Source organism: Panthera onca, chromosome Y (genome assembly GCF_046562875.1).
Source record: "Panthera onca isolate mPanOnc1 chromosome Y, mPanOnc1 haplotype 2, whole genome shotgun sequence".
Lineage (NCBI taxonomy): Eukaryota > Metazoa > Chordata > Mammalia > Carnivora > Felidae > Panthera > Panthera onca.
The window spans coordinates 20,982,283-21,008,716 of NC_138358.1; the positions used below are offsets into that span (position 1 = coordinate 20,982,283).

The following is a 26,434-nucleotide window of genomic DNA, read 5'->3' on the forward strand; positions in this document are numbered from 1 at the left end:
TCTTTCTCTCAGAATAAATAAATAAACGTTAAAAAGAAAAAAGAAAAGAAAAGTTTGGCCCCAAACAAGGAGCCCAACCTCCAATACACACTTACTGTACTGTGATAATTTTTTGGAAGTTAACTGTGAATTCGTTTTAGTAGTACAGCTCTATTCAAACCACATTGAAAGGGCGGGCCTACGCCGGCTGACTCCATCTTGTTCTGTGTCCTTCACCTTGACCACACCTCCTCCCCTTGAGTAACCCCCCCCCCCCACCTGCCTAACAGCACTCTTCCCCAGGACCCTTCCCCAGCCAATCAGCTGAGGCCACAGCCATTACCTCACCAACTGCCCCTAGGCCCCCATAAAACCTTTGTCCTTTTGAAACTGGCTCTCTCTCCCCGGTATCTCACCTCTGCATCAGTGCAGGTAGGGGATTGAGCTCGAGCTAGCTCGAATAAAGGCTCTTTTGCTTTTACATCGGACTCGGCTCCCTGGCGGTATTTGGGGATCACGAATTCTGGGCATAACACACATGACATGAGTATTAATTTATTCTCAATACCAGCTAGCTCTGGTTCTTTAATTACCTTTTTCTGTCATGTAAGATTGATGAGGGAGCATGAGGCAAGTTGAGGGCAAGATACAAGTTAGCACATGCCCCTGCCCCAGGTGGGATATGTGTGATTCTGGCTGCTCGAGGACAAAGGAAAGGAAAGAAAACAAATGGTTAACTGATAAGAGATCTCAGTCGGGCAAGATAGGAGTTTCCATCAGTTTACAAATATCTTAGTAAATTACAAGAAAAAGGCAATCTTATCAATAGCCTAATCGCCAGAAACCTACAGAATCAGCTTCCTGGAGACCCCACATCACCCCTCCATAGTGATATGGGGAACAAAGGCAAGAAGGAAATCTCAGGTAAAATTAAATTTCCTTATAACCTGCAGCCTATTGACAGATACTTGAGGCAGGCAAATAAAATATTTCTCCAGGAACTCCCTACTGTCTTAATGCTTTGCTAGACGGAAAAACAACCTTAGCTTGACAATAGCAAGGCCTCTGGTATCTTAGGAGTCCTCTTTCACATATCACAGTCCCTCTGGAGACTTCCCTTTTGACTTGACCTCCCAATTCCATAGCATATAACCTGTCACTCTTCACAACCCCAGCGCAGTTCTTTCTGCCCACGGTCCTGTCCCTGTGCTTTAATAAAATCACCTTTTTGCACCAAAGACATGTTCAAGAATTCTTTCTTGGCCGTCGGCTCCCGACTCCCCACCATCTCCCCAAAACTTCATCAAGATGAACGTGGAAACTCAACACAAGCAAGTTGTTGCCTTTTCCACAACAAATCTTTTCTATTCCACAACCATCCCCTACTTTGTCACCCCCTAGCTCGTTACCCTGCTGCACTGATGCCAGCATGGCTCACATACGTTTTCCCATCAACGGCCATCTTTTTCTCCTTCCAGTATGAAAGATTCTTGGGGACAGTCCCTGTGTATTCTTTGTACCCCCAGTACTTAGTACACTGTCGACATAGAGTGCGCGTGGCACTGAGTGTTTTTCAATGAATTCATTCATTGTTATCAACGGATTCCACCCTATTTTGTCCTGTATTGCCTACCTAACTATGAAATTCAGATTCTTGGAAGAGACTCTCGGTGTTATAAGATGCTTAGTAGAGGTGGTGAGTTTTAAGACATTATATTGACACCACTAAAACCTCTTGGTGGAGAAACTCAATGAGCCCGTTCTCTGGCATGCCGGCAAAACAAAAAACTGACCCTCAGTATTCTTTCCCCAAGTTAGGCATCAGCAAATTAATGAGAGGAGAGAGGAGGCCCCTGCTCTTGGGCACCCGCAGGAACTTACTCCAGCTCCGGACACACCGTAAACACTTTCATCTAACGGAAGATAAGTTGTGAAATCGGATTTCTGAACCACAAGACAGTAAGACAGTCTTTTCCAGCGTCTGCTTTAGAGGAGGGTCTTCAACCTTGAGTCTAAAAATCCCCCTCAGGCCACTGAACATGTCCAGTATGATTTGCTTTTTTACAGAGAAATCACAGAATTTTCCGGCTGAAAGGGAATAACATACTTCTTAATTGAAGAGTGGTCAGGAAAGAAAACACATGGAGAGCAGTGCCCTGTGGCAGGCATTCAGGAGTTCTTTCTGCTTTCCTGATGGCTCAAGAAGCACCCACACCTTTTGCTGCCTGGAAAACTCTGTGCTAAACTTAGTTCTTTGAAGTTCTCTTTTGCATAGGAAACTTGCACATGAGCAGGAATCAAAGTTAAATTCAAAAGTGGATTTCAAGGACCATGCACACCTTGGGGAAGCATCACTGTCACGAATTCCCATGATAATACTGACTTGGGTGTTACTTGCTTGGGGCTTTCATTGCCCACACAAAGCTGGGTACGAGGGAGGGCAGAGAGTGCCATTTAGGAGTTAAGACAAGTCTCTTGGCCTCTTTGTACCTTAGTTTCCTCATTTGAAAAAAAAAAAATGGATTTTAAGACCTACTTTCCAGAATTCATACTGGGTTTATTAACACACACCTAACCAATCACTGTATGATATTTTTACATGTAGTTTTTTTTTTTTTTTACATGTATTCATTTTCTATTTCACTTACAGCTTGTGTAAAAACGGCATTCCATGCCAGGCCTGAAATGTTCCAAAGCTCAGTTCGGTGAGTAAATTGCAACCAAGATTTCTACACACACACACACACACACAAAAACAAGACAAACAAAGAGAAAAAAAAGATATTCTTTCAGAATATTTATCCTTTGGCAGTGATTCTAATTTATAGATAATGAAACATAACCACAATACTCTCTCCATACACTAAAGAAATCTCACTAGGAAAGATACTTGCCTTTTTAAAAAAATATTTGCATGAAAGATTTATACTTTCATGTTTATACATGTGGTGCATTAGATACAAATCAGTAAATGCTCAATAAATACTTGTGTTAAGTAAGTATTTTTTTCTAGAGAAGTAAGTTTATTTCTCTAGAAAAACGTTTCACAACTTTAGCACTGTTGAGATTTATGGTTGGATAATCTTTGTTATGGGGGGGGGGGTGCTGCCCTGTGAACTGTAGGGTGTGACAGCAGCCCTGGCCTCCACCCACTAGATGCCAGGAGCACATCTACAGTCTGACAATCAAAAATGTCTCCAGACACTACCAAGTGTCACCTGGATGCAAAATCACCCTGGCAGAGAACTGCTGCTCTAGAACGATTCACTCTGATCTCTATAATAACTCTCACACCAAACTTTGCCACAGACAAAAAAGATTTGCTACATAATTTTAGTAGCTTTCGACTAATAAAGGTTCATTCATTCCAAATGAATAACAAAGAGGTTTACAATTAAGTTTAATACAAATTCCAAATATAATGAAATTATATTTGTAACTTACATAAACTTCAAAAAAGGTAGTGATTCAAATGTACGTCTTTCAATAGATTGTATTTTATTGCAGGATAAATCTCTAGGAAAAGGAAAAGGAAAATATTGCCTCAATTAGCTATAAGATATCTAATTAGTAGGATGGTAGTATTGAATAAGTAGCTTTTGGCTAAACTCTGAGTATTAGGAATTGTTAATTGAACCTTCCAGAGCCCCTAACCCTGTCCTCACCTTTCTTAAGAGTCTCACCTTTGTGATCTTCATACATAAAATATACAACTATAGATCTTGATAGATCTTGGAAGTAATGTTTCCTGAGAGCAGAAGAATTGATTAAATGACTTTTTGTGGCCTCATCAATTTCTAAATTATGAGCTCAAAGTTGTGATCGCCACATATAATTTCTTTTTTTTTTTTTTTTTTCAACGTTTATTTATTTTTGGGACAGAGAGAGACAGAGCATGAACGGGGGAGGGACAGAGAGAGAGGGAGACACAGAATCGGAAACAGGCTCCAGGCTCCGAGCCATCAGCCCAGAGCCTGACGCGGGGCTCGAACTCACGGACCGTGAGATCGTGACCTGGCTGAAGTCGGACGCTTAACCGACTGCGCCACCCAGGCGCCCCTATAATTTCTAACATTAAAAGGGATATTCTCACATTAGCACACCTTCCTGGTTTAGTTCTACTTCTTGACACCAAGTCAATACCAGAAGAGGTAAAAGATACCTTTTCATTTAACTTGAAAAGAAGTTACTCCTCTAATCAATACCTAACTTTGAACGAACTCAGAATTATATTATCATATTAATAGAAATTTATTTTTGGTTGTACGTTGCCTAAACGGTCTATGAATTTATCAATTGCTTCAGCTGCAAGTGGGGCCAACAAAAAAACAACACGGTCCTGGATTTTTATTTGGAAACACCCATTCTTGATTATGGTTGACCCTCTTATTTCCATGGATTTCAGCCGAGTCCCTCACTTTCCACCTACATGGGTACCACCATCTTCTGACTGGCATTTTCATCTCTGGTCTCTCCCATTCTAATCTATACTGCACACAGTCACCAGATTAATTCTCCAGGAGTGGTTCTCAAATATCAGAGTCACTTGGGAACTTACTCAAGATGCAAATTCTCAGCTCTACTCTGGACTGAGTGAATCAGGAACTGTGGAGGTGGAACCTGTGTTCTGACAAGGCCTCCCGGTGACCCTGGTGCAGTCTAAAGTTTGTCCTAGAGCACTGCTGTGATAACACGGTAGCCTGGCATATTATCCAAGGCCTTCAAAATCCTAAATCCGGCTCTAGTTTCCTACTCTACAGATACCAAAGAAATTTCTCCTGCATTTTGCCTTTCACTCACTCTATCTTGCAAGCATATTCTTCCCAAGATGTCTATCTGATGATACGTCATAGCCATTCAAGGTTCTGTTCAAACAGTATTTCTCTAGTAACTTCCCTGATCCAACTTGAAGTCTTCCCCCCCTCTTCTGTGTTCCAAAAACAACTTATACTTCTCATTGCCCAAATCCATTTCTTCCCCTCCCCCTCTCCTCCTCCTCCTTCTTCTCCTTCTTTTAATTTTTTAAAGTAGACTCCACGCCCAACCTGGGGCTTGAACTCACGACCCTGAGATCAAGAGTCGCATGCTCTACTGACTCAGCCGGTCAGGTGCCCCAATTTCTTCTTAATATAGTTATTCTGGCATTCCATTTCCTCTGGGCATAAACTCCATGAAAGTATGGACTAGTCTTGCTCATCTGCGTTGTCTACTGTGTTTAAAACTGATGCATGGACAAAGAACAAACTCAAATATTTATAAAATAAATTAACAGCTGGGTAGTGAGTAGAAGGAGCAAAACGACTGAAAAGAAATGTGGTTTTACGACTTTGTGGCTCCCTCTTCTGCACTTTGTCAGTGCTTCATCATCCATTTAGTGCTTAGGCATTATGGTTTAAGCTTCTGTTTATTTTCCCTGTGAAATCATGAGTTCCTACAAGGGTGGGAAGCCTGTCTTAACCATCTGCGTGCCTATGGTACTGGGCATAGGGCCTGTCACATTCTTTTTTAGGTTTTGATTCACATTTTTTTTGAATGAATGAATGAGAACACTTCACCTGACATGAAATAATTGGCTTACAAAGTACCTCATAGTAGAAATAATGAAAGGCCCTATCCATTGCGCAGTTTGTCTCTTTTGGTTTTCTCCAAACTGTGTTTGTAACGTTTGGAGCCCAGATGGCAGAGGTAGCCAAGAAGACCAATACAAAGTGGTTGTCCCCTAAGACTTGGAAGGTTTGATAATTTGAAGGACTATTTTTAGTGTCATATGAGATTCTTTTTACTCACTACCCTTAAGCCTTCCACATTTGCAAGAAGAATCTATTTTCTAAAGCACATCATTAATAAGGATTAATGAGGGGTGCCTGGATGGCTTAGTCGATTGAGCATCTGACTTCGTTCGGTTCAGGTCATGATCTCACTGCTCATGAATTCGAGCCCCGCATCAGGCTCTGGGCCAACAGCTCAGAGACTGAAGCCCGCTTCGGATTCTGTGTCTCCCTCTCTCTCTGTGCCTACCCTGCTCATACTCTGTCTCTCTCTCTCTCTCTCTCAAAAATAAATAAACATTAAAAAAATTTTTTAAAAAGGATTAATGAAATACACAGCTTTGCATGGCATGGACAAAGAATAAACACTGAACCTCCATAGCAAAGAACATTAGTATCTCTGTATGTCTAATGTACAGAGATATATGCAAACATTTCTTCCTTGACAATGAGGCTGGAGAGATGTTTATTCTGTAATTAGCGAAGTTAGAGGCATTTCTGATGTTTGTTTAGTGTAAACATTTCTAACTATACCACTTAACCATCATTATATTTTTAAAGATTTCATTTTTTTTAAGTAATCTCTATACCTAACATGGGGCTCTAACCTACAACCTCGAGATCAAGAGTTGCAGACTCTAATGACTGAGACAGCCACGTGCCCCTTAGCCATCATTTTTTTAATGTTTATTTATTTTTGAGAGAGACAGAGCATGAGTGGGGGAGGGGCAGAGAGAGAGGGAGACAGAATCTGAAACAGGCTCCGGGCTCTGAGCTGTCAGCACAGAGCCCGACACGGGGCTCGAACCCACAAACTGTGAGATCACGACCTGAGTCAAAGTCGGACGCCCAACCAACTGAGCCACCCAGGAGCCCCAACCCCTTAACCATCATTTTAAACATCTATTTTTATGGTGGCATAAGAATTTCCACACTGATCACAGGAATCTACTCCTGAAGCCAAGTGCACATTGTATGTTAGCTAACTTAACAATAAATGACATAAAAAATAATAATAAAAAAATAAACTAATAAAATTTCCCACACTGAAATCCTTAATCTCTTAATAATTTAATATGTACTTGGTAATACTGCTTACATAATTCACCTGCTTAGTTAAATATTTAATATTTAAATATTTAATTTAGATTAAATTATTTAAAAATTCTGGGTTAATGGCATTCAAATTAATGTAAGTGTTCTATATTTTCTTGTCTTGTAGGTGACAATTTGAGGTTAACTTCAATTCCTCTCATTTTACTAAGCCAACTTTTTCAAACCTTTTCTGTAAAGGCCAGACAGTAAATATTTTAGGCTTTGCAGGCCATATACGGTCTCTGTCACATATTCTCTGTTTCTTTCTCTTCTTTTCTCTTTTACAGCCCTTTAAGAACATGAAAATCATTCTGAACTCATAGGTTGTATCAAGACAGACCATACACAGGATTTGATCCATGGGCCATAAATAATAAATATAAATAAAAGCAGATGGTATATGAACACTTACATAACAAGGTTCATATGGGTGTCCATAATTGCTCAGACTTCATTACCCCTTTTCCTCTACAACTGAAGGGCTTTTTCCTATATCTTGTCTATAAAATTAAAAAGTTGAAAATGCATAGGAGGTATTTAATGCTAGAGATGGGCTGGGTCCCCACAGACTTACAGAGTTATAGAATTTAATAGAGAGAATTATAGAATTCCACTATAGAGAATTATAGAATTCTACTGTTAGAAGAAATTGTTGCAATTATCCAATTTGAACCCTGTATTTTTTAATAAATAATATAACTAAAAACTCATAATAAATGATGAACTGATTAACTTACAAATACTGGAGGGATAGCAGGCCTTCAAATGTGTCTTTATGTAATTCGGTCAGATAATTGTCCCTGAGAATTCTGCAAAATGAAAAGGTCATTTCTGGGTCAAAATGCAAAAATAACTACAACTATTTGCTACACAGGACCGCTAGATGTGAGAGAAACCTGGGTAATGGTGCCACCAAATACACTAATTCTTATTTAATGTAGGGATGGTGATCTCTGCTGTTTGATTCAAATCTTTTCTTCTCACATACTCCTTTGTCTCTCCTCTCTCTCTCTCTCTCTCTCTCTCTCTCTCTCTCTCTCACACACACACACACACACACACACACACACACACACACCCCTATCCACTCTTCACACCAAAATGTACATTTAATGCCTACTCTCTGGATCACAAAATCTCTGTTAGAACCCAGCCCTGAGTGGCAAAAACATGGACAGAACTGCCACTTCCTCCTCTCTTTTCCCAAATTTTATTGTGGAAGCCCTATTTATAACCATATCAGTGCTACAAGTAAAGCCATCTAATTTTTTTCCCCATCTAAAAAATATCTGTGAGAACTAAAAATGTGCATAAAATGCACATAACATAAATGCTCAGTTTAATAAGTATAGAGTAAATACCCGTGTAACACTATTTGTTCATTCTACTGTTGGTGGATACTAGATTTTTCTAATTTTTAGTTATTATAAACAGTGCTGCTTTGGACATTTTTCTGTTTATATCCTAGTACACATTTGCCTAAGTTTCTCCAGGATTTAACAGGGGTACAAAATTGTCTTCCTAAGAGGTTGTGCTATTTCAAGCTGGCAGATTGAAACATGCCAAGTCTCTACCAAACTCCAAACTCCACCAAAGTCCCTAAGGATGATTAGAAAAGATACAATTAGAAAATCCACAACCTTAGCTCAAAGCCAAGGGAGTAGCTCTACAAACACTCCCCACCAGAAATGCCTTGGAGCCACCTACAGGGTGATTAGCTGGGATACTGCAGTAGGACCAAGGACAGCACATCAACCCCACATCCTTCCTCCTTGGATCTGGCAGCAAAGGGTGTTTTCTTCCAGGCAGGAGCCATTGGTGTTAGAAGGGGGCAGGGTCCCAGAACCCTGGAGGAAGGGTATACACTCTGACTAGCCATTAGAAGTCACCTCCCACCTCTTCTTTAACTCTCAGGGGGACCTGTCACCAATAACAAGCCCCGTGGTTCATTTCACCTCTTCCTTAGGACCAGAAAACAGAAGCAAGTCAAATCTCAACTACAAAGATAAATTGCACTCAGGAATGACCAAATGGAGTGAGAAAGCCAATTCTATTCAGGACAGAAAATAAAAAACAAATATAACAGCTTATAGTCAATGACACAGTTAACAGAGAAAACACAAAAGGATTTGAGAATACCAACATTAATGGGGCACCTGCGTGGCTCAGTCGGTTAAGCATCCGACTTCGGCTCAGGTTGCAGTCCATGGGTTCAAGCCCTGCACTGGGCTCTGTGCTGAAGCTCAGAGCCTGGAGCCTGCTTCCGATTCTGTGTCTCCCTCTCTCTCTGCCCCTCCCCAACTTGCACTCTGTCTCTCACTCTCTCTCTCTCTCAAAACTAAACAGTATACAAAATTTAGAATGGCATCATTAATATATCCTCAGACAGAGGTAAACAGTACATCTAATAAAAAGAACCAACTCAAGATTATATGAATGAAAAGTATTATCATTAGTAAAAAACTCAGTCTATGAGCAGCAGAAACGGTCGTTGAATAAATTAGAAAACTTGAGAGATCTGGCCACTGATTTCTTACCAATACTTGAAATTCTATGTATTTATTATATTTACATATTTGTTTTTATATTATATATTTGTAAACCCCTTGACAAGTGGGATATTTGGTCAGTTTTGTTCTTGGGCTTATATCCCTGGCATGTAAAACAGTTCCTGGGACATAGGAGATGCTCCATAAATATTTGTTGAATGAATTCAGAAAGTGACAGGTATCAATTTGCAAATATACTACTTTTAATTAAAACAAATCATTCATTTATCATCATTTATGAGAATAAGTACAACTTCACAGGAAAACAAATGTCTTTCTCCACCTCCGCCCCAATTTGTGACTCAATCTTTTGAGACAAGAACCTTTTGAGAATTTCATAAAAGCTATGGAATGGACCCTTTCCCTAGAAAACTGCACTTTCTTGAATACGTGCAAAGGTGTGCATGCGATTTCAATTTGCAGACCATCCCTTTAGGGCTCAGGTCCGTGAATAGAATGGACTGAATTTGTGGGTGCCAAACTTGGATGGGAAATAGAATCACATCTCTATTTTCACAAACCTCTAACTAGAATTAGCATTTCCTTCCATTATGAATGTAGGCAACAAACCACAGATTAGTGTAGTTAATTTGGTCCCCAGCAGAAATCAGATATTTTCATATCACATATTTGGCGTGGATATCTCAAAATATCATTTATTCTCATCAGTACCTTGAAGTTATAATAGTTAGTAGGCGTACCATTATATTTTGTTATTTAATATTCTAACAGAAGCAGATTTATTGCTATATCACTAATCTTTTTAAAAAATTTTTGAAAACTCTATTTCCACATAATTTCCTTTTCCTATATATTTTAACTTATTATACATTTGAAAACATTATCCCAAGAACATAAGCTTCTGCAGATCATCAATACATATATAGAAGGGTGCCTGGGTGGCTCAGTCTGTTAAGTGTCCAACTTCAGCTCAGGTCATGATCTCACGGTTCGTGGGTTCGAGCCCCACATTGGGCTCTCTGCTGACAGATCAGAGCCTGGAGCCTGCTTCCAATTCTGTGTCTCCCTCTCTTTCTGCCCCTCCCCTGTTCATGCTCTGTCTCTCAGCAATAAATAAATGTTGAAAAAAATTTTTTTTTAAATTTGATATATAGAAAAAAAGGTTAAAAATCCTGCCCCAGGGGACTATTGACCCATAGTTAAAAACTTCTGTCTTACAAGGCATAACCCTCAAGCTGAATTAGAAATCATCAAATCTTGGGGCACCTGGGTGGCTCAGTTGCTTAAGTGTCTGACTTCGGCTCAAGTCATCATTTCACAGTTTGTGGGGTCGAGCCCCACATCAGGCTCTGTGCTGACAGCTCGGAGCCTAGAGCCTGCTTTGGACTCTGTGTCTCCCTCTCTCTCTGCCCCTTCCCTGCTCACTCTCTCTCTCTCTCTCTCTCTCTCTCTCAAAAATAAATAAACATTTAAAAATTTTTTAAGAATCATCAAATCTTACCAGATTCATCTTCTAGTATATAAACTACCAAATACACGCTTTTCAAAAAATATTTTTTTAATTTCAGTTTATTTTTTTTAATAGGTAATATATATTTGCATGGCTCAGAATTCCAAAGGTATATAATACACAATTCAAAGTTTTTCTCCTACCCCTGTCCCTCAGCCTACCCACTCTCTCCACTCTCTCTTGTTCCTTGTGCCAAATTACTTTCATTTTTCTTACAAGTTTGGGAAATAAGATCTCCAAGTTAGATACTATCATGAGAAAATATAAACTATATATAGTATTTAAGAAATTCATAAAATTCATAAGAAAACAACTACCTTGTTCTACCATTTGTCCCTTACCAGTAAGGTTATCAGACTAAGGGGCAGGGGGGAATCTACTTTAGGGGGATCATAATCCCTACATTTAGATTACTATGACTGTTATGTCTTTTATTATTAATTCAGAAGTCATTTATGACTTATCTACCCAAGTTGAACTAATGATATGACACACAATCTGTCATGAAAAATGCCAGTCAGTTACTTTGAGTATAATATTGTTTCCAAAATTACTTGTGTCTACACTGACTTTTTCTACAAATCAATTTAAAAAAAAGATAACAACAAAATTGGCAAAGGACAGAAAATTCAGACAAGAAACACAAATGCCCAGGAAACATACAGAGATATTTAAATGTATACGTAATCAGAAAAATTCAAATTCAGAAGGGACCCATTTTATTCACCCACCAGATCAGCCAAGAAATGGAGAATATCCAAGAGTGGGAGGGTAGGAGGAAATGAATGCTGTCATGGTGTATGGATTGGTGTGTAAATTGGCACACCTTTTTTGAGGGCAATTAAAATTGTATATATCGACATCGTCTTCATCCCAACAGTTCCATTTCCAGGGATCTATTCTACAGAAATACCCACCCACGTACACAAAGATGCATGTATGAGGTGGTCCATGCAGCAATGCATGTAATAAGAAAACTGGACACAGCCTAAACATCCATCAGGAGGGGAATTACTAAATCGTAATACACTCATACTATGGAATATTATGCAGCAGCTTGCATGGATGGGGTAACCCTCTATGTACTGGAAGAAAAAAAGTCTAAGACATACCACGAAGCAAAAGAATCGAGTTGTAGGATGTTACAATTTATGTAAAAAAAAGATAAGAAACTCACACAACAAACCTATTTTGCTGTAAATATGTATGTAGGCAAATGCATGGAAAAAGGTCTGGAAGGATATATACTAAATCCAGAGTAGTGGCTATCCCAGCAGTGGGGGGATTAGAACATAAGGCAGGTGTTCACTAGATCTGTTATTTCATCAAAAAAAATTTTTTTAATGTTTATTTATTTTTGAGACAGAGAGAGAGAGGGAATGAATGAGCAGGAGAGGGGCAGAGAGAGAGGGAGACAGAATCCGAAGCAGGCTCCAGGCTCTGAGCTGTCAACACAGAGCCCAACGTGGGGCTTGAACCCACGAACCGTTGAGATTATGACCTGAGCCGAAGTTGGACACTTAACCGAATAAGCCCCCCAGGTCCCCCTGTTATTTCATTTTTATATATTGAGACTATAATCACGTATTCCTTGTATAATGGAAAATAAGTTGAAATTGATTCTAATTTTAAAGGGAACCTGCCAAATTTAATTTTTAAAATAAACACAGATGGGGCGCCTGGGTGGCTCAGTCGGTTAAGCGGCCGACTTCAGCTCAGGTCATGATCTCGCGGTCCGTGAGTTCGAGCCCTGCGTCGGGCTCTGTGCTGACAGCTCAGAGCCTGGAGCCTGTTTCAGATTCTCTGTCTCCCTCTCTCTGACCCTCCCCCGTTCATGCTCTGTCTCTCTCTGTTTCAAAAATAAATAAACGTTAAAAAAAAAATTAACACAGAATTGCAATCGGTAGAGGTCGAGTTGGGATATGGAAGGGGAAACACCTTTCCTCAGAGCTACTGACTTCAAAGTTCTGGACCAAGAAGGACCTTAGAATGCAGTTAGTTTTTTTTTTTGTTTTTTTTTTTTTTGTATTCGTATTTGGAGAGAATATACTCACAGTTTCTCAGCCCAACGGTATCCCTTCCATACATTTTCATCAATGTGAGAAATAGAGTTTCCTTGGAAATTTCTGTGAAGAAACACAGTTCAGATCCTTGAATAGGTAGGAAAGGAATGAACAGAATAAATAAAAGAATCACTGGCAACCTTGTGGGGAATATTCCAATGCAGTAAATGCCAACTTTCTAATTTCCGCGGCTATCAGCATCCCAGGTGGTGCAATTAATAAAGAGATAGCGTGGGGCCACTGGCACAAACAAGCCAGCTCCTTAGAACCTGAACTTCCTATTTGTTCCATTCCTTGGGTAGATAACGCCTGTTAATTACTCTGGAGATAAGTATTTTTTTCCCCCAAATCACTTATGTGTCTAAAATGGTTCCTTCCACAAATCAATGAGAAAATAATAATTCAACGAAAAAAATGGTAAAAAATTTACCATTATCAGCAAACAAATGTAAAGAAGCCCTCTACTGAAACCTCTCTAGGTGTTAGAAGGATAAGGGAAGTTAGAAATTAGAATAACTAACATGGAAAGATTTCTTAGACATATTGTATAGGGAAAAGCAACAAATCACTGGGCAAGGAATTAAAAAGTATCCCCTCATTAGGAAATTAGGAAAAAATGCAAAGGAAAGAGATGGGAAGGAAGGACACACACCAAAAAGGTGACAGGAGTTATCTTATGAGTGGTAGGGAGGGTGGGGTGGGATTTTCACGTTTTATCCTCTATACCTGTGACATTAAAAACAAAAAAAAGTATCCATGATAATTCATGTATCCATGAATTACACATGTTTAAGAGAAGCTATTAAATGCCTGAGGTTCAGTTTCAACCGCTAACTCTGCGTATGACTTTGAATCTTTACCTTTAGTTTTGTCCTCTTCCCTCAGCAACAGCTTACCTGGTCAGTTTATATACACATTTTTTTCAGGGGAGTCAGGAATAAATTCAAAACAGATACCCATCTGCCCATGTGCCTGGTGGACATTTCCAGTCAACCTGAAGCCTTCTGGTTGCTCTGTGTTCCCTGGTAAAAGATGCCTCAACTTCCATCATTCTCCTTATCTGGGACAGAAGTTTCAGAGTAATATCTGAGTTTTCTCTTTCCCGTGCACACCCCACCCGCGACTGTCATCAGTTAGTCTATCTTGTCACTTCCTCCTTTGCAGTGCTCTCAAGGCTTTTCTTTCTACTCTTTTCAGCCACTCTGAGTCGGCCCCTTGTTACTTTATTCCCAGGTTTTGTTAGAACATTCTATCTGGTCTCGCTGGATCAAGCTCTCCTCTCCAGATCGGCCTATATGGGGAACTGAAAATAATCCTGTTTCAGCGTTCTGTATATCTCATGCTTGAAAACTTTCAATGGCTCTCTATAACTCAGAATCTAATGTTCAAACCTCTCTAGCTGATAGTCAAGGTTTCTCGTAATTGGATCTTTAACTGCTTAACCTAATTCTTAATTCCTGATCATTCCTGCAGCCGTGCCTTTGCCTAGACTTATACCCATTTTTTCTCTATTTAACACATCAGAGCCACTCTTTAAGTCTCAGCTAAAGTGTTAGCTTATCCATGCAGCTCTCCCTGACCTCCATACTCCGCTGATTACAGAGTCTGCTGAATTCCAACACCCATGGTACCTCTTTTAGTACTTAATTACATGCCACCTCCCTTTTTATGACCATTTCCTTTCTTCCCACCTGTCATTTCATGTTCTGAAGACGATTTCATCCTAGTGTGGCGCCCATAGTACTTACTCTTGGGTTGGGCCCAAACTGAGTACTGTATGTGGAAGGCCGGGCGTCAAAGATGAGGTCTGGGGAATCAAAATAATAACAGCTAACACTCATATTTCGCCAGGCACTGATCCAAGTGCTTCATATGTATTACCTCATCTAGATCTCACCATAATCCCATGAGATGGTAACTATCATAATTTCCATTTCACAGAAAAGGAAACTGAGTCACAAAGCTAATAGATGACAGACCTCGGCCCAAACGCAGGCAATCTAGTTCCAGAATCTCTACTCTTCACTACTCTGTTGTATCCTATTATAGAGGATGGAGCAAAAATGGGAGAGTAGAGGTTAAGGAATGAAATAATGGGGCTAAAAATTGGATAAGGAAAAAGAATAAGGACAATTACAAGTAAAAGATTGCAGAAGGGCGAACAGTAGTAAAAAGGAAAATGAAGATAAGGGATAGTTGACAAAGAAAAGGTAAAAACAGAAAGTCAGTCAACGTGGTTGGGGAGATGAGGAAGGCCCAGGGCGACATTGAGGAAGAGACTGCCATGTCAAGCAGGAGGCAGAGAACAAACAAGTAAAGGCGATTCTTACAAGATGGTGAAGGTGCCGTTGTAGGTGTCGGGCTCCAGCACGGGCACTCTGCGGAGCCTCTGCTGTGGGCTGAGACCAACACACGACAGTGTCTCCTCTTTGCAGGTACAGCGCTCACATATTTTGAGGTCTGTGGTGGCATTCTGTTCTGGTTGCCAAGTTAAAGTTGTGTATGCCTTTTCTGAGGTATACTTTACAAAATGCACCACAGGATGTTCAGTTGTTGGAGGAAAACCTGTCTCAAATGACTCTGGTTGCTGACTTACAGGAATTTCTAGGTCCATAGGTGGAACCGTGACTTCAGTCAGGTTTCGATGTTGACTCTGAACCTGTTTTGGATGTGCAAGTGTCACCTCAAGGTCCTTTGGGGGAGGAGTTGTAGTCTTCTTCAGGGTTGTCGAATGTTCAGCCTCTGTAATAGGTTCTGGAGTTATAGTAAGCTCCACATGACGAAATGGGATGATGGGTGATGCTGGATGCTGACCTTGATCCTTACTTGGAGTTGGAACTGTCACTTCCTGCTGGAATGGATATTGAACTACAACCTCCTTAGGTGGCTCTGGAGGCTGAGTTGGGGTGTCTCGCATGGTTGGAGAAGGTTCAGTCTCCACACTGGATCCTGCAGTTACAGTAAGTTCCAGGTCCATAGGTGGAACTGTGACTTCAGTCAGGTTTGGATGCTGACTCTGAACCTGCTCTGGATGTGCAAGTGTCACCTCAAGGTCCTTTGGAGGAGGAGCTGTAGTCTCCTTCACGGGTGTAGAATGTTCAGCCTCTGTAGTAGGTTCTGGAGTTATGGTAAGCCCCAAGTCCACACGATGAGCTGTGACACTGGGCAATGTTGGTTGCTGACCTTGATCCTTACTTGGAGTAGGAACTGTCACTTCCTGTTGGGACGGATACTGAACAACCTCCTTGGGTGGCTCTGGAGGCTGGGTTGGGGTCTCTTGCATGGTTAGAGAAGGTTCAGTCTCTGTAGTGGATTCTGGAGTTACGGTAAGCCCTGGGTCCAAAGGTTTAACTGTGACTTTAGTTAAGGTTGGATGCTGAATGTGCTCTGAATGTGGAAATGTCACCTCAAGGTCCTTTGGAGGAGCGGTAGTTTGCTGCAGGGCTGAGGAATGTTTAACATCCGTAGTGGGTTCTGTAGTTACAGTAAGCACCAAGTCCAAAGGCTGAACTGTTACATTAGGTGACGATGGATGACGAGCTTGATCCAGACCTGGAGTTGGAACTGTCACCTCCTGAAACAGTGGAGGCTGAACTACAACCTCCTTAGGTGGCTCTGAAGGGTGACCTGGGATCTCTTGCGTGGTTGAAGTTTCAACCTCTGTAGTGGGTTCTGGAGTTATGGTCAGTTCCAGGTCTAAAGGCTGAACTCTGACTTCAGTCAAATTTGGATGCTGAGCCTGGACCTGCTCTGGATGTGGAGGTGTCACCTCAGTGTCCTCTGGAGGAGCTAGAGTCTGCTGCATGATTGTAGACTGCTCAGCCTCCACAGTAGGTTCTGGAGTTACAGTAAGCTCCAGGTCAGCAGGCTGAACAGTAACATTGGGCAAGTTTGGATGCTGAGCTTGCTCTTGTCCTAGAGGTGGAACTGTCACCTCATTATGGACTGGAGGTTGTGCTACAACCTCCTCAGGTGGCTCTGGAGGCTGAACTGGGGCCTCCTGCTGGGCTGGAGGAGTTTCTGCCTCCTTAGAGGGCTCCGGAGGTTGAGTTGGAGACTGCTGCAGAATTGGAGATGGTTCTACCTTCTCAGGGGCCTCTGAAGGCTGAGCTTGTACCTCCTGTTGTGTTAGAGAAGGTTCTATCTCCTTAAGTGGCTCGAGAGGTAGAGATAGGGTTTCCTGCTGGACTGGAGATGGTTCCACCTTCTCAGGAGGGTCTGAAGGCTGAGGTGGGGCCTCCTGCTGTGTGGAAGGTTCTACCTCCTTAGGGGGCTCAGGGGATACAACTGGGGCTCCCTGCTGAGTTGGAAAAGATTCTGCCTCATTACCGGGCTCTGAAGGCTGAGCTGGGGGCTCCTGAGGTGTGGGAGAAGGTTCCACCTCCTTAGGGGGCTCAGGGGATATAGCTGGGGACTCCTGGAGGACTGGAAACTGAGCTGGGGCCACCTGCTGGGTTGAAGATTCAACCTCCTCAGGGGTCTGTGGATGCTGAGCTGGGGACTCCTCCTGGGTTGTAGGTGGTTCACTCCCCTCGGAGGCCTGTGGGTGCTGACCCTGGCCCTCCTCCTGGAGAGGGGAAGGTTCACCCTCTTCCTGGGCCTCTGGAAGCTGAGTCGGGGCCTCCTCCTGGGTTGAGGATGATTCACCCTCCTCAGGGGCCTGTGATTGCTGAGCTAGGGCCTCCTGCTGGGTTGTAGAAGGTTCAACTTCTCCAGGATATTCTGGATACTGAACTGGGGTCTCCTGCTGTGTTGGAAGTTTCTCCTGTGTGGTAGATTCTGGAGATTGCGTTGGAGTCTCCTGTTGGACTGGCAAAGATTCAACCTCAGGGGACTGTGGAGGCAGAGTTGGGGCTTCATGCTGGGTTTCAAAAGGTTCCACATTAAGAGGCACTGAGGGCTGAGCTATAGTCTCGTGCCGAACTGCAGAAGGTCCCACCTCTGTAGTGGGTTCTGCAGTCATGGTAAGCTGCACATCTGGAGGTTTCACACTGACATTGGGCAGGTTTAAATGTTGATCATGGTAGTGACCTGGAGGTGAAACTGTCATCTTATGATGCCATAGAGGTTGAGCTGGGTGCTCCTGCTGGGTTGGAGAAGGTTCCACCTCCCTGGAAGGCAGCTCTGGAGGCTGAGCTGGTTGCTCTTGCAGGGTTGCAGAAGATTCTATCTCCCCTGGAGACTGAGCTGGAGTCTCCTGCTGGGTTGAAGATTCTGCCTCATTAAGGAGCTCTGCAAGCTGAGCTAAGGCCTCCTCCTGGGTTGGAGAAAGTTCAGCTTCTCCAAAACGGTCTGGAAGCTGAGCTGGGGGTTCCTGTTTGCTTAGAGAAGGCTTACCTTCCTCAGGAGGCACTGAAGGCTGAGCTGGGGTCTCCTGCTGCCTTAGAGAAGGATCAATCACCCCAGGAGGCTCGGAAGGCTGACCTGGGGTCTCCTGCTCACTTGAAGGCTCAACCTCCTCTGGAGGCTTACCCAAGGTCTCTTGCTGGGTTAGAGAAAGTTCTGCTTCCTCAGTATGTTCAAGAGGCTGAGGTGGGGCCTCTTGCTGGGCTATAGAAGATTCAACACCTTTATCAGGCCCTGGAGTTGTGGTAAATTCCACATCTAAAGGCTTACCTATAACCCTGGGAAACATTAAATAATCTGGATACTGACCTAGAGGTAGAGATGTCACCTCATCACTTACTGCAAGTTGAGTTAAATACTCGATAGGGAACTCTGGAACTAGAGTTGGGGCCTCCTGCTGGACTGGGGTAGGTTCAACCTCCTCGAGGCGCTCTGCAGGCTGAGGAGGGGCCTCCTGCTGGACTGGGGTAGGTTCAACCTCCTCGAGGCGCTCTGCACGCTGAGCAGGGGCCTCCTGCTGGACTGGGGTAGGTCCAGCCTCCTCAGGGTGCTCCGCAGGCTGAGTTAGAGTTATGGTAAGATCCAGAGGTTTAACAGTGACATTGGGGAAGCTTGGCTTCTGAGCTTCACTCTGACTTGGAGATAGCACATTTACTTCATGATGTGCTAACAGTTGAGATATGATGTCCTTAGATGGCTCTGGAGGCTGAGCAGGGGCCTCCTGGGGGGTTGGAGAAGGTTCCACTTCCTCGGGGGCCTCTGTAGGATGAGCTGAGGCTTCCTGCTGGACTGAAGAAGGTTCGACCTCTTCAGGGGTACTTGAAGGCTCAGCTGGGGCCTCTTGTGGGTTTGCTGAATTTCCATCCTTAAGGGACTCTGGATGCTGAGATGGAGCCTCCTGCTCAAGTAGAGATGTTTCTGTCTCTTCAGAGGGCTCTGGATGCTGAGCCTGAGCCTCCCCTTGGGGCAAAAAAGATTCAGCTTCCTCAGGGGACTCTAGATGATTTGGGGTCTTCTGCAAGGGTGGAGAAATTTCAGCCTCCTCAGAGAAGTTTGGAAGTTGATCTGGTCCCCCTGGGAAACCCATAGGTAGGTTCTCCTCAGGATACAGGAGACCCATATTGGAATCTAAATAATCATCCTGCAGCTGTTGTTGTAGGTGCTCTTTATTTGCAAATTGGTTTGGAGTTCTAACAACTTTGGCAAGCCTTCGATGCTGAGCTAGATCTTTCTTCAGGTTTAGGGGTGAAACAATAAACTTTGTTGGCTTTGAACTCTGACTATCCAGAGATGGAACAAGTATTTCAAATGACTGGTGATCTTCGGCCTGATCTAAACCTACAGTTTTAGTCTTACTTTTGAGTTGAGGAGGCGGAGCTATGGTCTGATTCTGATCCCAACCTGGCACTGGAACCACCTCTGGGAGCCTTTGATGCTGGGTTAGCTGGTCATTCAGATCCTCATCTGGCCCTGGGGGTAGCTCACCAAACGAATCCGTGTCCAGGAATGGAACCAAAGTCTCGGTCAACTCCTTAGGCGGGGCCAACATCTGGGCTGGAGCAGAGGACCCCGGGTAATTAAAGCCCCCCGGCTCAGCTGGGCGTGTAAGTGCCTGGGGCGATTCGGGCGGGGGATCAGAGGAGCGAGAAGACCAGGGCTCAGCCGCCTCCAGGGGGTCGGAAGTCAGCTGGGCAGGGTCCAGGGCCCACTCCGGAGGCTGAGCTGCCTGGACCAGCAGCCACAACGGTTGCCACATAAAGAGAAGCAGTGGGGCCAACAGGCGCAGCCGGGACATGACACGCGGAGGCTCCGGGGTGCAGCGACCCAGGCGAGTGGGGTACTGGCGCTGGGCCCTGAGCGGGAGCCAAACCATTATGGCAGCCCCGTGATGCGCGCGCGCAGTTAGCAACTGTGCGCCCTCCCCGCCCACGTCCCACCCTTTATTTATGACATCTTTATTTACACCACCTTTATTAGCTCCCTGGAGATGGGCTCCGCACCAGCAGAGCGGGCCCTTTTCCCAGAATCACTTGGGGCCCAGGCCTCCCTCCACCCTGCAAAGGCCACCACTCCCCCCCACTCCCCCCCTCCCCCCTCCCCCCCCCTCCCCTGCCCGGGGCTGCTCACAGCAAGGTAGTACTTGGACTCAGATCTGGGTGGCCCCGCACTCCCGCAGCTCTGAGGGGTGGAAGGGTGGGGGAGTGGAGCAGAGCTTCCAAGGAAGCCACAGGACCTGGCATCCTGGGAAATTAAAAAATGCTAGTCCAGCTCTAGCAATTTGAACTCTTGCTCTTCAAAGCTTAAATCCGAGAGACGTTCTTCCTCCCCCTGGCCATACTGCTTCCAAGAAAAGTAGCTGACCTGCAAAATAAGCACCAGTTAGGGCGATGGGGAGGAGAACACACTTCACAGTCAGATATTCTAAAATGTTGCCATTTCCTCTAAATTCTCAATACCCATGGCTGATTATTAATTCACCACTCTGTTAGATGGGGGCCTACCACTGAATCTGCGATGGCCCCTAAATGTCTGTAGGAGGAGTTTGGGGGGAGTGCTAAGCAATTCATTCTGGGAAAGAGGGCCGGAAACCAATTCTAGCCCTTTATTTACACTGGGTGGGAAAACTTCCCCCATCTCATCTTGACTGGACATAGCCATTGATCTAGAAAAAGTAACAAGGCCACTTTTCAGAGGTCCACTCTGTGCGCCCACATGGAGAAGGCACTTAGGATGTTATAGTCAGCGTGTTAAACAATTTTCTTGAAATACTGCAACTAGCACTCAGTTTACTTCCTTCACAGCCCCTTTTCTAATGTATTTTTAGTCCTTGCTTATGGTCTGGCACAACCTCTAGCATGTAAAATGCAAGAGAGAGGGGGTTTTTATCTTAATCCCAATGTCTAGCACACAGGAATAGTTTTTATATGGAACTGATTCCAAGACTGGCCTCATGCAGGAATGGATCTGTTGCTATAATCAGGTTTCTGAAATCTTTAGCATCAATGCTGAATCTTTTTCTCATCTTTTCACCTTTTTCAGGAAGCTAGACTTTTTTTTTTTAATTTTTTTTTTTCCTGAGAGAGAGAAAGCGTGAGCGGAGGAGAGGGACAGAGGGAGAGACAGAGAGAATCCCAAGTAGGCTCCACGCTCAGCACAGAGCCCGACGTGGGGCTGACCCCACAAACTCTGGGATCGTGACCTGAGCCAAAATCAAGAGTCGGATGCTCAACCTATGGAGCCACCCAGGCACCCCAGGAAGCGAGACTTCTCAAAGCCTAAACTTGGAAACGTCTGAAGTTTCCTCGACTGGTTTGATTTAGATTCAATTAACATTATTATTTTGCACGAAAAATCTTCCAGTGCTTTTTCAAAAAGTAACCATCTTCTCTTTCTCCACTCTCTTCCCTTCAAAACAAACTTTGCAACTGTGGGGTGAGTTAAATATTCAGAAATCGAGGGGCGGCTGGGTGGCTCAGCTGGCTGAGTGCCTGATTTCGGCTCAGGTCATGATCTCGCAGTCTGTGAGTTCGAGCCCCGCGCCGGGCTCTGTGCTGACAGCTCCGAGCCTGGAGCCTGCTTCAGATTCTGCGTCTCCCTCTCTCTCTGCCCCTCCCCAGCTCACGCTCTTTCTCACTCTCAAAAATAAATAAACATTAAAAAAAAAAATCGAAAAAAAAAAAATTCACAAATCTAGCCCCAAATTAAGCTCTCAATGACCTGAAACACATTTTTGCTTTTTTTTTTTTTTTTTTTTTTTTTTTTTAACATTCTGTATGTGGCACATTACTATTTTCTTTTAGAAATTATTTTGGCGGGGCGCCTGGGTGGCTCAGTCGGTTGGGCGGCTGACTCCGGCTCAGGTCATGATCTCGTGGTCCGTGAGTTCGAGCCCCGCGTCGGGCTCTGTGCTGACAGCTCAGAGCCTGGAGCCTGTTTCAGATTCTGTGTCTCCCTCTCTCTCTGACCCTCCCCCGTTCATGCTCTGTCTCTCTCTGTCTCAAAAATAAATAAATGTAAAAAAAAAATTTTTTTTAGAAATTATTTCGGCAACTTAATCCCTAATTCAGGACATCCATGTGAGTGATTTACAGAAAAGTTCTTCAGCAAGATATTCACGCAAGATATATATGAGATGCCGACATCTGGGTGATACATCCTATTTGAATGGCATAATGGTTTCAAACGCTGTAGTATAATCACATTTAAGGCCATAGTTACTCTGTTCCCAAATCCTTGAGATTCTGTTTGAGGGGAGCTCTAAAAGGCTTGTGTCCTCTCCTATGTCCACAACTGTGGCAGTGCTCTGATGAAATTTGCTCTCCAAATTTCAAATAAGGGGTCAGAGCCAAGGGTCAGGACTTCAGGAAAAGCCCCAGAAATCCCCTGCAGTCAAAAGCAGTTTTTGAGTTTCACATTTCCCAAAGGATGATAGAGCTAATGCCAAAGTCTTCCAAATTCTGCTGGTTGCTTTACATTATGGCTACAGTGGCTATGTCACCCTTGAACTTTAATCTCCACATACTTGAATTAAATCCTGCAGCTCGTCTGCAGTACTGGCATCTGTGATCTCTTCACAGGGTCTGTATTCCACAGCTATTTTACCACTTTCTGAAATAAAGTGAATAAGGATTGGAAAAAAAAAAAAAAAAAAAAGAGGGCGCCTGGATGGCTCAGTCAGTTAAGCGTCTGACTTCAGCTTAGGTCATGATCTCATGGTTCATGAGTTCAAGCCCCATACTGGGGTCTCTGCTGTAAGCACTAGAGCCCACTTCAGATCCTCTGTCCCCCTCTCTCCGCCTCTCCCCTGCTTACTCTCTCAAAAATCAACATTTAAAAAATAAAGTTAACAAGATCAATTCAGAATTTTCCTTGTTCTAAAACTAGCTGTATACAATGATAGCACCCAATAACTAGACATTCTTTTTATTTATAAAAGCAGAAAATAAAAGCATTTCCCTAGAAGTTTTCTCATCTCACACTTCAGTTTTTAATCATAACTATGTGTGAAAAAATACACATGAAGTTAACAACTGTGTGGTTCAAAAACGCTATCATCTTAAGAGATAGGAACTAAGGAATAATGACACAGGAAGTTAAAACTATGGAAACAACAATGTTCAAAATCAGATGACTAGACAGTAAGGCATTAGGTAGAGGTCAGTGTGAGTTCTGGAATAGAGACCATGGACTATAGCTGATACTTCATGTTAGAAACAAGGCAAGTGTCTACTCCCCGGAAACAAAATCCCACCAGATACGATGAACAATGCTTTGGAGGGAGGGGGAGGGGGAGGGGGAGGGAGAGAATGCGCTTGGACAGTTTATTGGCAGAAATGGCCCATGTCCCTTATAGACAATACAATTCCCCTTAAGGCAAAGTACAGCTACAACATTTTGATCGTGTACAAGGGATACCATAGCATGTTAGGGAGAGGTCAGCAACCCAAAGGTTTAGTTTGGTTCTTAAAGGTTGTTACTCAGAATTGACAGCTAATGGAGATTCTACCTGATGACCAGGGAAGTCAACTTTCACTGCAAGAGCTGTCCAGGCTGGAAGCCTGAGACCAATCCAGGGTCAACTCTTATGGGCAAATAAGGCCTCTGAAACTTAGCTAGGATTTCTCAGTCTCTAAGCCTGCAAGACTGTGAAGCGGCGAGGGTGGGGTGGGGGGGGGCAATTGTTTGGGGACTCGTTACTAATTATAAAATTCCCTTGGAGCACAGCCTGTAACATTCACACCATCGTAGAACTCAATAGAGAACACAATCGATGCTATTCAATAGCCTGACCACTTTCAAGGTTCACAAAAATATAGCTGACCCTAATATAAGAATCATATTCATGGCACAAAAACAGACACATAGACCAATGGAATAGAATAGAGACCCCAGAACTAGACCCACAAACGTATGGCCAACTCATCTTTGACAAAGCAGGAAAGAACATCCAATGGAAAAAAGACAGTCTCTTTAACAAATGGTGCTGGGAGAACTGGACAGCAACATGCAGAAGGTTGAAACTAGACCACTTTCTCACACCATTCACAAAAATAAACTCAAAATGGATAAAGGACCTGAATGTGAGACAGGAAACCACCAAAACCCTAGAGGAGAAAGCAGGAAAAGACCTCTCTGACCTCAGCCGTAGCAATCTCTTACTCGACACATCCCCAAAGGCAAGGGAATTAAAAGCAAAAGTGAACTACTGGGGCCTTATGAAGATAAAAAGCTTCTGCACAGCAAAGGAAACAACCAACAAAACTAAAAGGCAACCAACGGAATGGGAAAAGATATGTGCAAATGACATATCGGACAAAGGGCTAGTATCCAAAATCTATAAAGAGCTCACCAAACTCCACACCCGAAAAACAAATAACCCAGTGAAGAAATGGGCAGAAAACATGAATAGACACTTCTCTAAAGAAGACATCCGGATGGCCAACAGGCACATGAAAAGATGTTCAACGTCGCTCCTTATCAGGGAAATACAAATCAAAACCACACTCGGATATCACCTCACGCCAGTCAGAGTGGCCAAAATGAAGAAATCAGGAGACTATAGATGCTGGAGAGGATGTGGAGAAACGGGAACCCTCTTGCACTGTTGGTGGGAATGCAAATTGGTGCAGCCGCTCTGGAAAGCAGTGTGGAGGTTCCTCAGAAAATTAAAAATAGACCTACCCTATGACCCAGCACTAGCACTGCTAGGAATTTACCCAAGGGATACAGGAGTACTGATGCATAGGGGCACTTGTACCCCAATGTTGATAGCAGCACTCTCAACAATAGCCAAATTATGGAAAGAGCCTAAATGTCCATCAACTGATGAATGGAGAAAGAAATTGTGGTTTATATACACAATGGAATACTACGTGGCAATGAGAAAGAATGAAATATGGCCCTTTGTAGCAACGTGGATGGAACTGGAGAGTGTGATGCTAAGTGAAATAAGCCATACAGAGAAAGACAGATACCATATGGTTTCACTCTTATGTGGATCCTGAGAGACTTAACAGAAACCCATCGGGGAGGGGAAGGAAAAAAAAAAAAAAGAGGTTAGAGTGGGAGAGAGCCAAAGCATAAGAGACTGTTAAAAACTGAGAACAAACTGAGGGTTGATGGGGGGTGGGAGGGAGGGTAGGGTGGGTGATGGGTATTGAGGAGGGCACCTTTTGGGATGAGCACTGGGTGTTGTATGGAAACCAATTTGACAATAAATTTCATATTAATTTTTTTTTTAATTTTTAAAGTTGTATTTATTTATTTTTAAGATTTTAAGTTGATTTATTTATTTTGAGAGAGAGAGAGAATGAATGGAGGAAGGGCAGAGAGAGAGGGGGACAGAGGATCCAAAGTGGGCTCTGTGCTGACAGCAGAGAGTCTGATGTGGGGCTCGAACTCACAAACTGTGAGATCATGACCTTAGTTGAAGTCAGATGCCGTATGAACTGAGCCATCCAGGTGCCCCTTAATTTTTAAAAAAACTTTATTTAAATCCAAGTTAGTTAACATATAATGTAATAATGGTTTCAGGAGTGGAATTTAGTGATTCATCACTTACATATTACTCTCAGTGCTCATCCCAACAAGTGCCCTCCTTAATGCCCATCACCCATTTAGCCCATCCCCTGCCCACCTCCCTCCATCAACCCTCATTTTGTTTTCTGCCATTAAGAGTCTTTTATGCTTTGCTTCCCGCTCTCTTAAGAATCTTTTATGGGGGCACCTGGGTGGTGGTTAAGTGTCTGACTTCAGCTCAGGTCATGATCTCAAGGTCCATGGGTTCACCCATGTCCGGCTCTGTGCTGACAGCTCAGAGCCTGGAGTCTGCTTCAGATTCTGTGTCTCCCTCTCTTTCTGCCCCTCCCCTGCTCACATTCTGTCTTTCTCTCTCTCAAAAATAAATAAACAATAAAAACTTTTTTTTAAAAGAATCTTTTTATGATTTGCCTCCCTCTCTGTTTCTATCTTATTTTTTCCTTCCCTTCCCCTATGTTCACATGCTTTGTGTCTTAGATTCCACATATGAGTGAAATCCTATGATATTTATCTTTCTCTGACTTATTTTCCTTAGTATAATACACTGTATCTCCATCCACGTTGTTGCAAGTGGCAGAATATCATTCTTTTTGATTGCTGAATAGTATTCCATTGCATATATAT

The 26,434-nt window shown here is 43.1% G+C and overlaps 2 protein-coding genes and 1 long non-coding RNA gene across 6 annotated transcripts in view; 1 reads left to right on the forward strand and 2 right to left on the reverse strand.

The window, feature by feature from the left end:
* The window catches only part of LOC145714942 (leucine-rich repeat-containing protein 37A2-like), a 45,168-nt gene extending 28,800 nt beyond the window's left edge, over window positions 1–16,368 (reverse strand). Inside the window, exons 1-5 of one of the 4 annotated variants that reach the window (XM_081794486.1) lie at window positions 15,256–16,368; window positions 12,917–12,988; window positions 7,580–7,651; window positions 3,424–3,495; window positions 2,628–2,708 (exon numbers count right to left, since the gene is read on the reverse strand). In XM_081794486.1, the coding sequence (XP_081650612.1) occupies window positions 2,628–2,708; window positions 3,424–3,495; window positions 7,580–7,651; window positions 12,917–12,988; window positions 15,256–16,208 (1,250 nt within the window). In that variant the 5' untranslated portion in view covers window positions 16,209–16,368. The remainder of the gene's footprint in view (window positions 1–2,627; window positions 2,709–3,423; window positions 3,496–7,579; window positions 7,652–12,916; window positions 12,989–15,255) is intronic. The other 3 variants (XM_081794487.1, XM_081794488.1, XM_081794489.1) reach the window with 3 other exon arrangements.
* On the forward strand, window positions 1,659–9,128 carry LOC145714949 (uncharacterized). The gene is made up of 3 exons (XR_014137086.1): window positions 1,659–1,938; window positions 2,630–2,684; window positions 6,970–9,128. It is a non-coding gene; the product is annotated as an uncharacterized LOC145714949 (long non-coding RNA).
* On the reverse strand, window positions 16,289–20,172 carry LOC145714988 (uncharacterized). The gene is made up of 2 exons (XM_081794579.1): window positions 16,410–20,172; window positions 16,289–16,312 (listed from the first exon to the last, which is right to left on the reverse strand). The coding sequence occupies exons 1-2, from the start codon at window positions 20,142–20,144 to the stop codon at window positions 16,289–16,291; spliced, it is 3,759 nt and encodes a 1,252-aa protein (XP_081650705.1). The 5' UTR covers window positions 20,145–20,172.
* Between the last annotated feature and the right edge of the window lie 6,262 nt (window positions 20,173–26,434).

What these genes read in the sequence shown, in the direction of transcription:
- LOC145714988 (XM_081794579.1), bottom strand. Translation starts at nt 20,144, where the DNA reads ATGGTTTGGCTCCCGCTCAGGGCCCAGCGCCAGTACCCCACTCGCCTG. An exon ending in CTTTGGACTTGGTGCTTACT is followed by an intron (nt 16,313 to 16,409) that starts GTAACTACAGAA and finishes TTCCACATTCAG; the next exon opens with AGCACATTCAGCATCCAACC.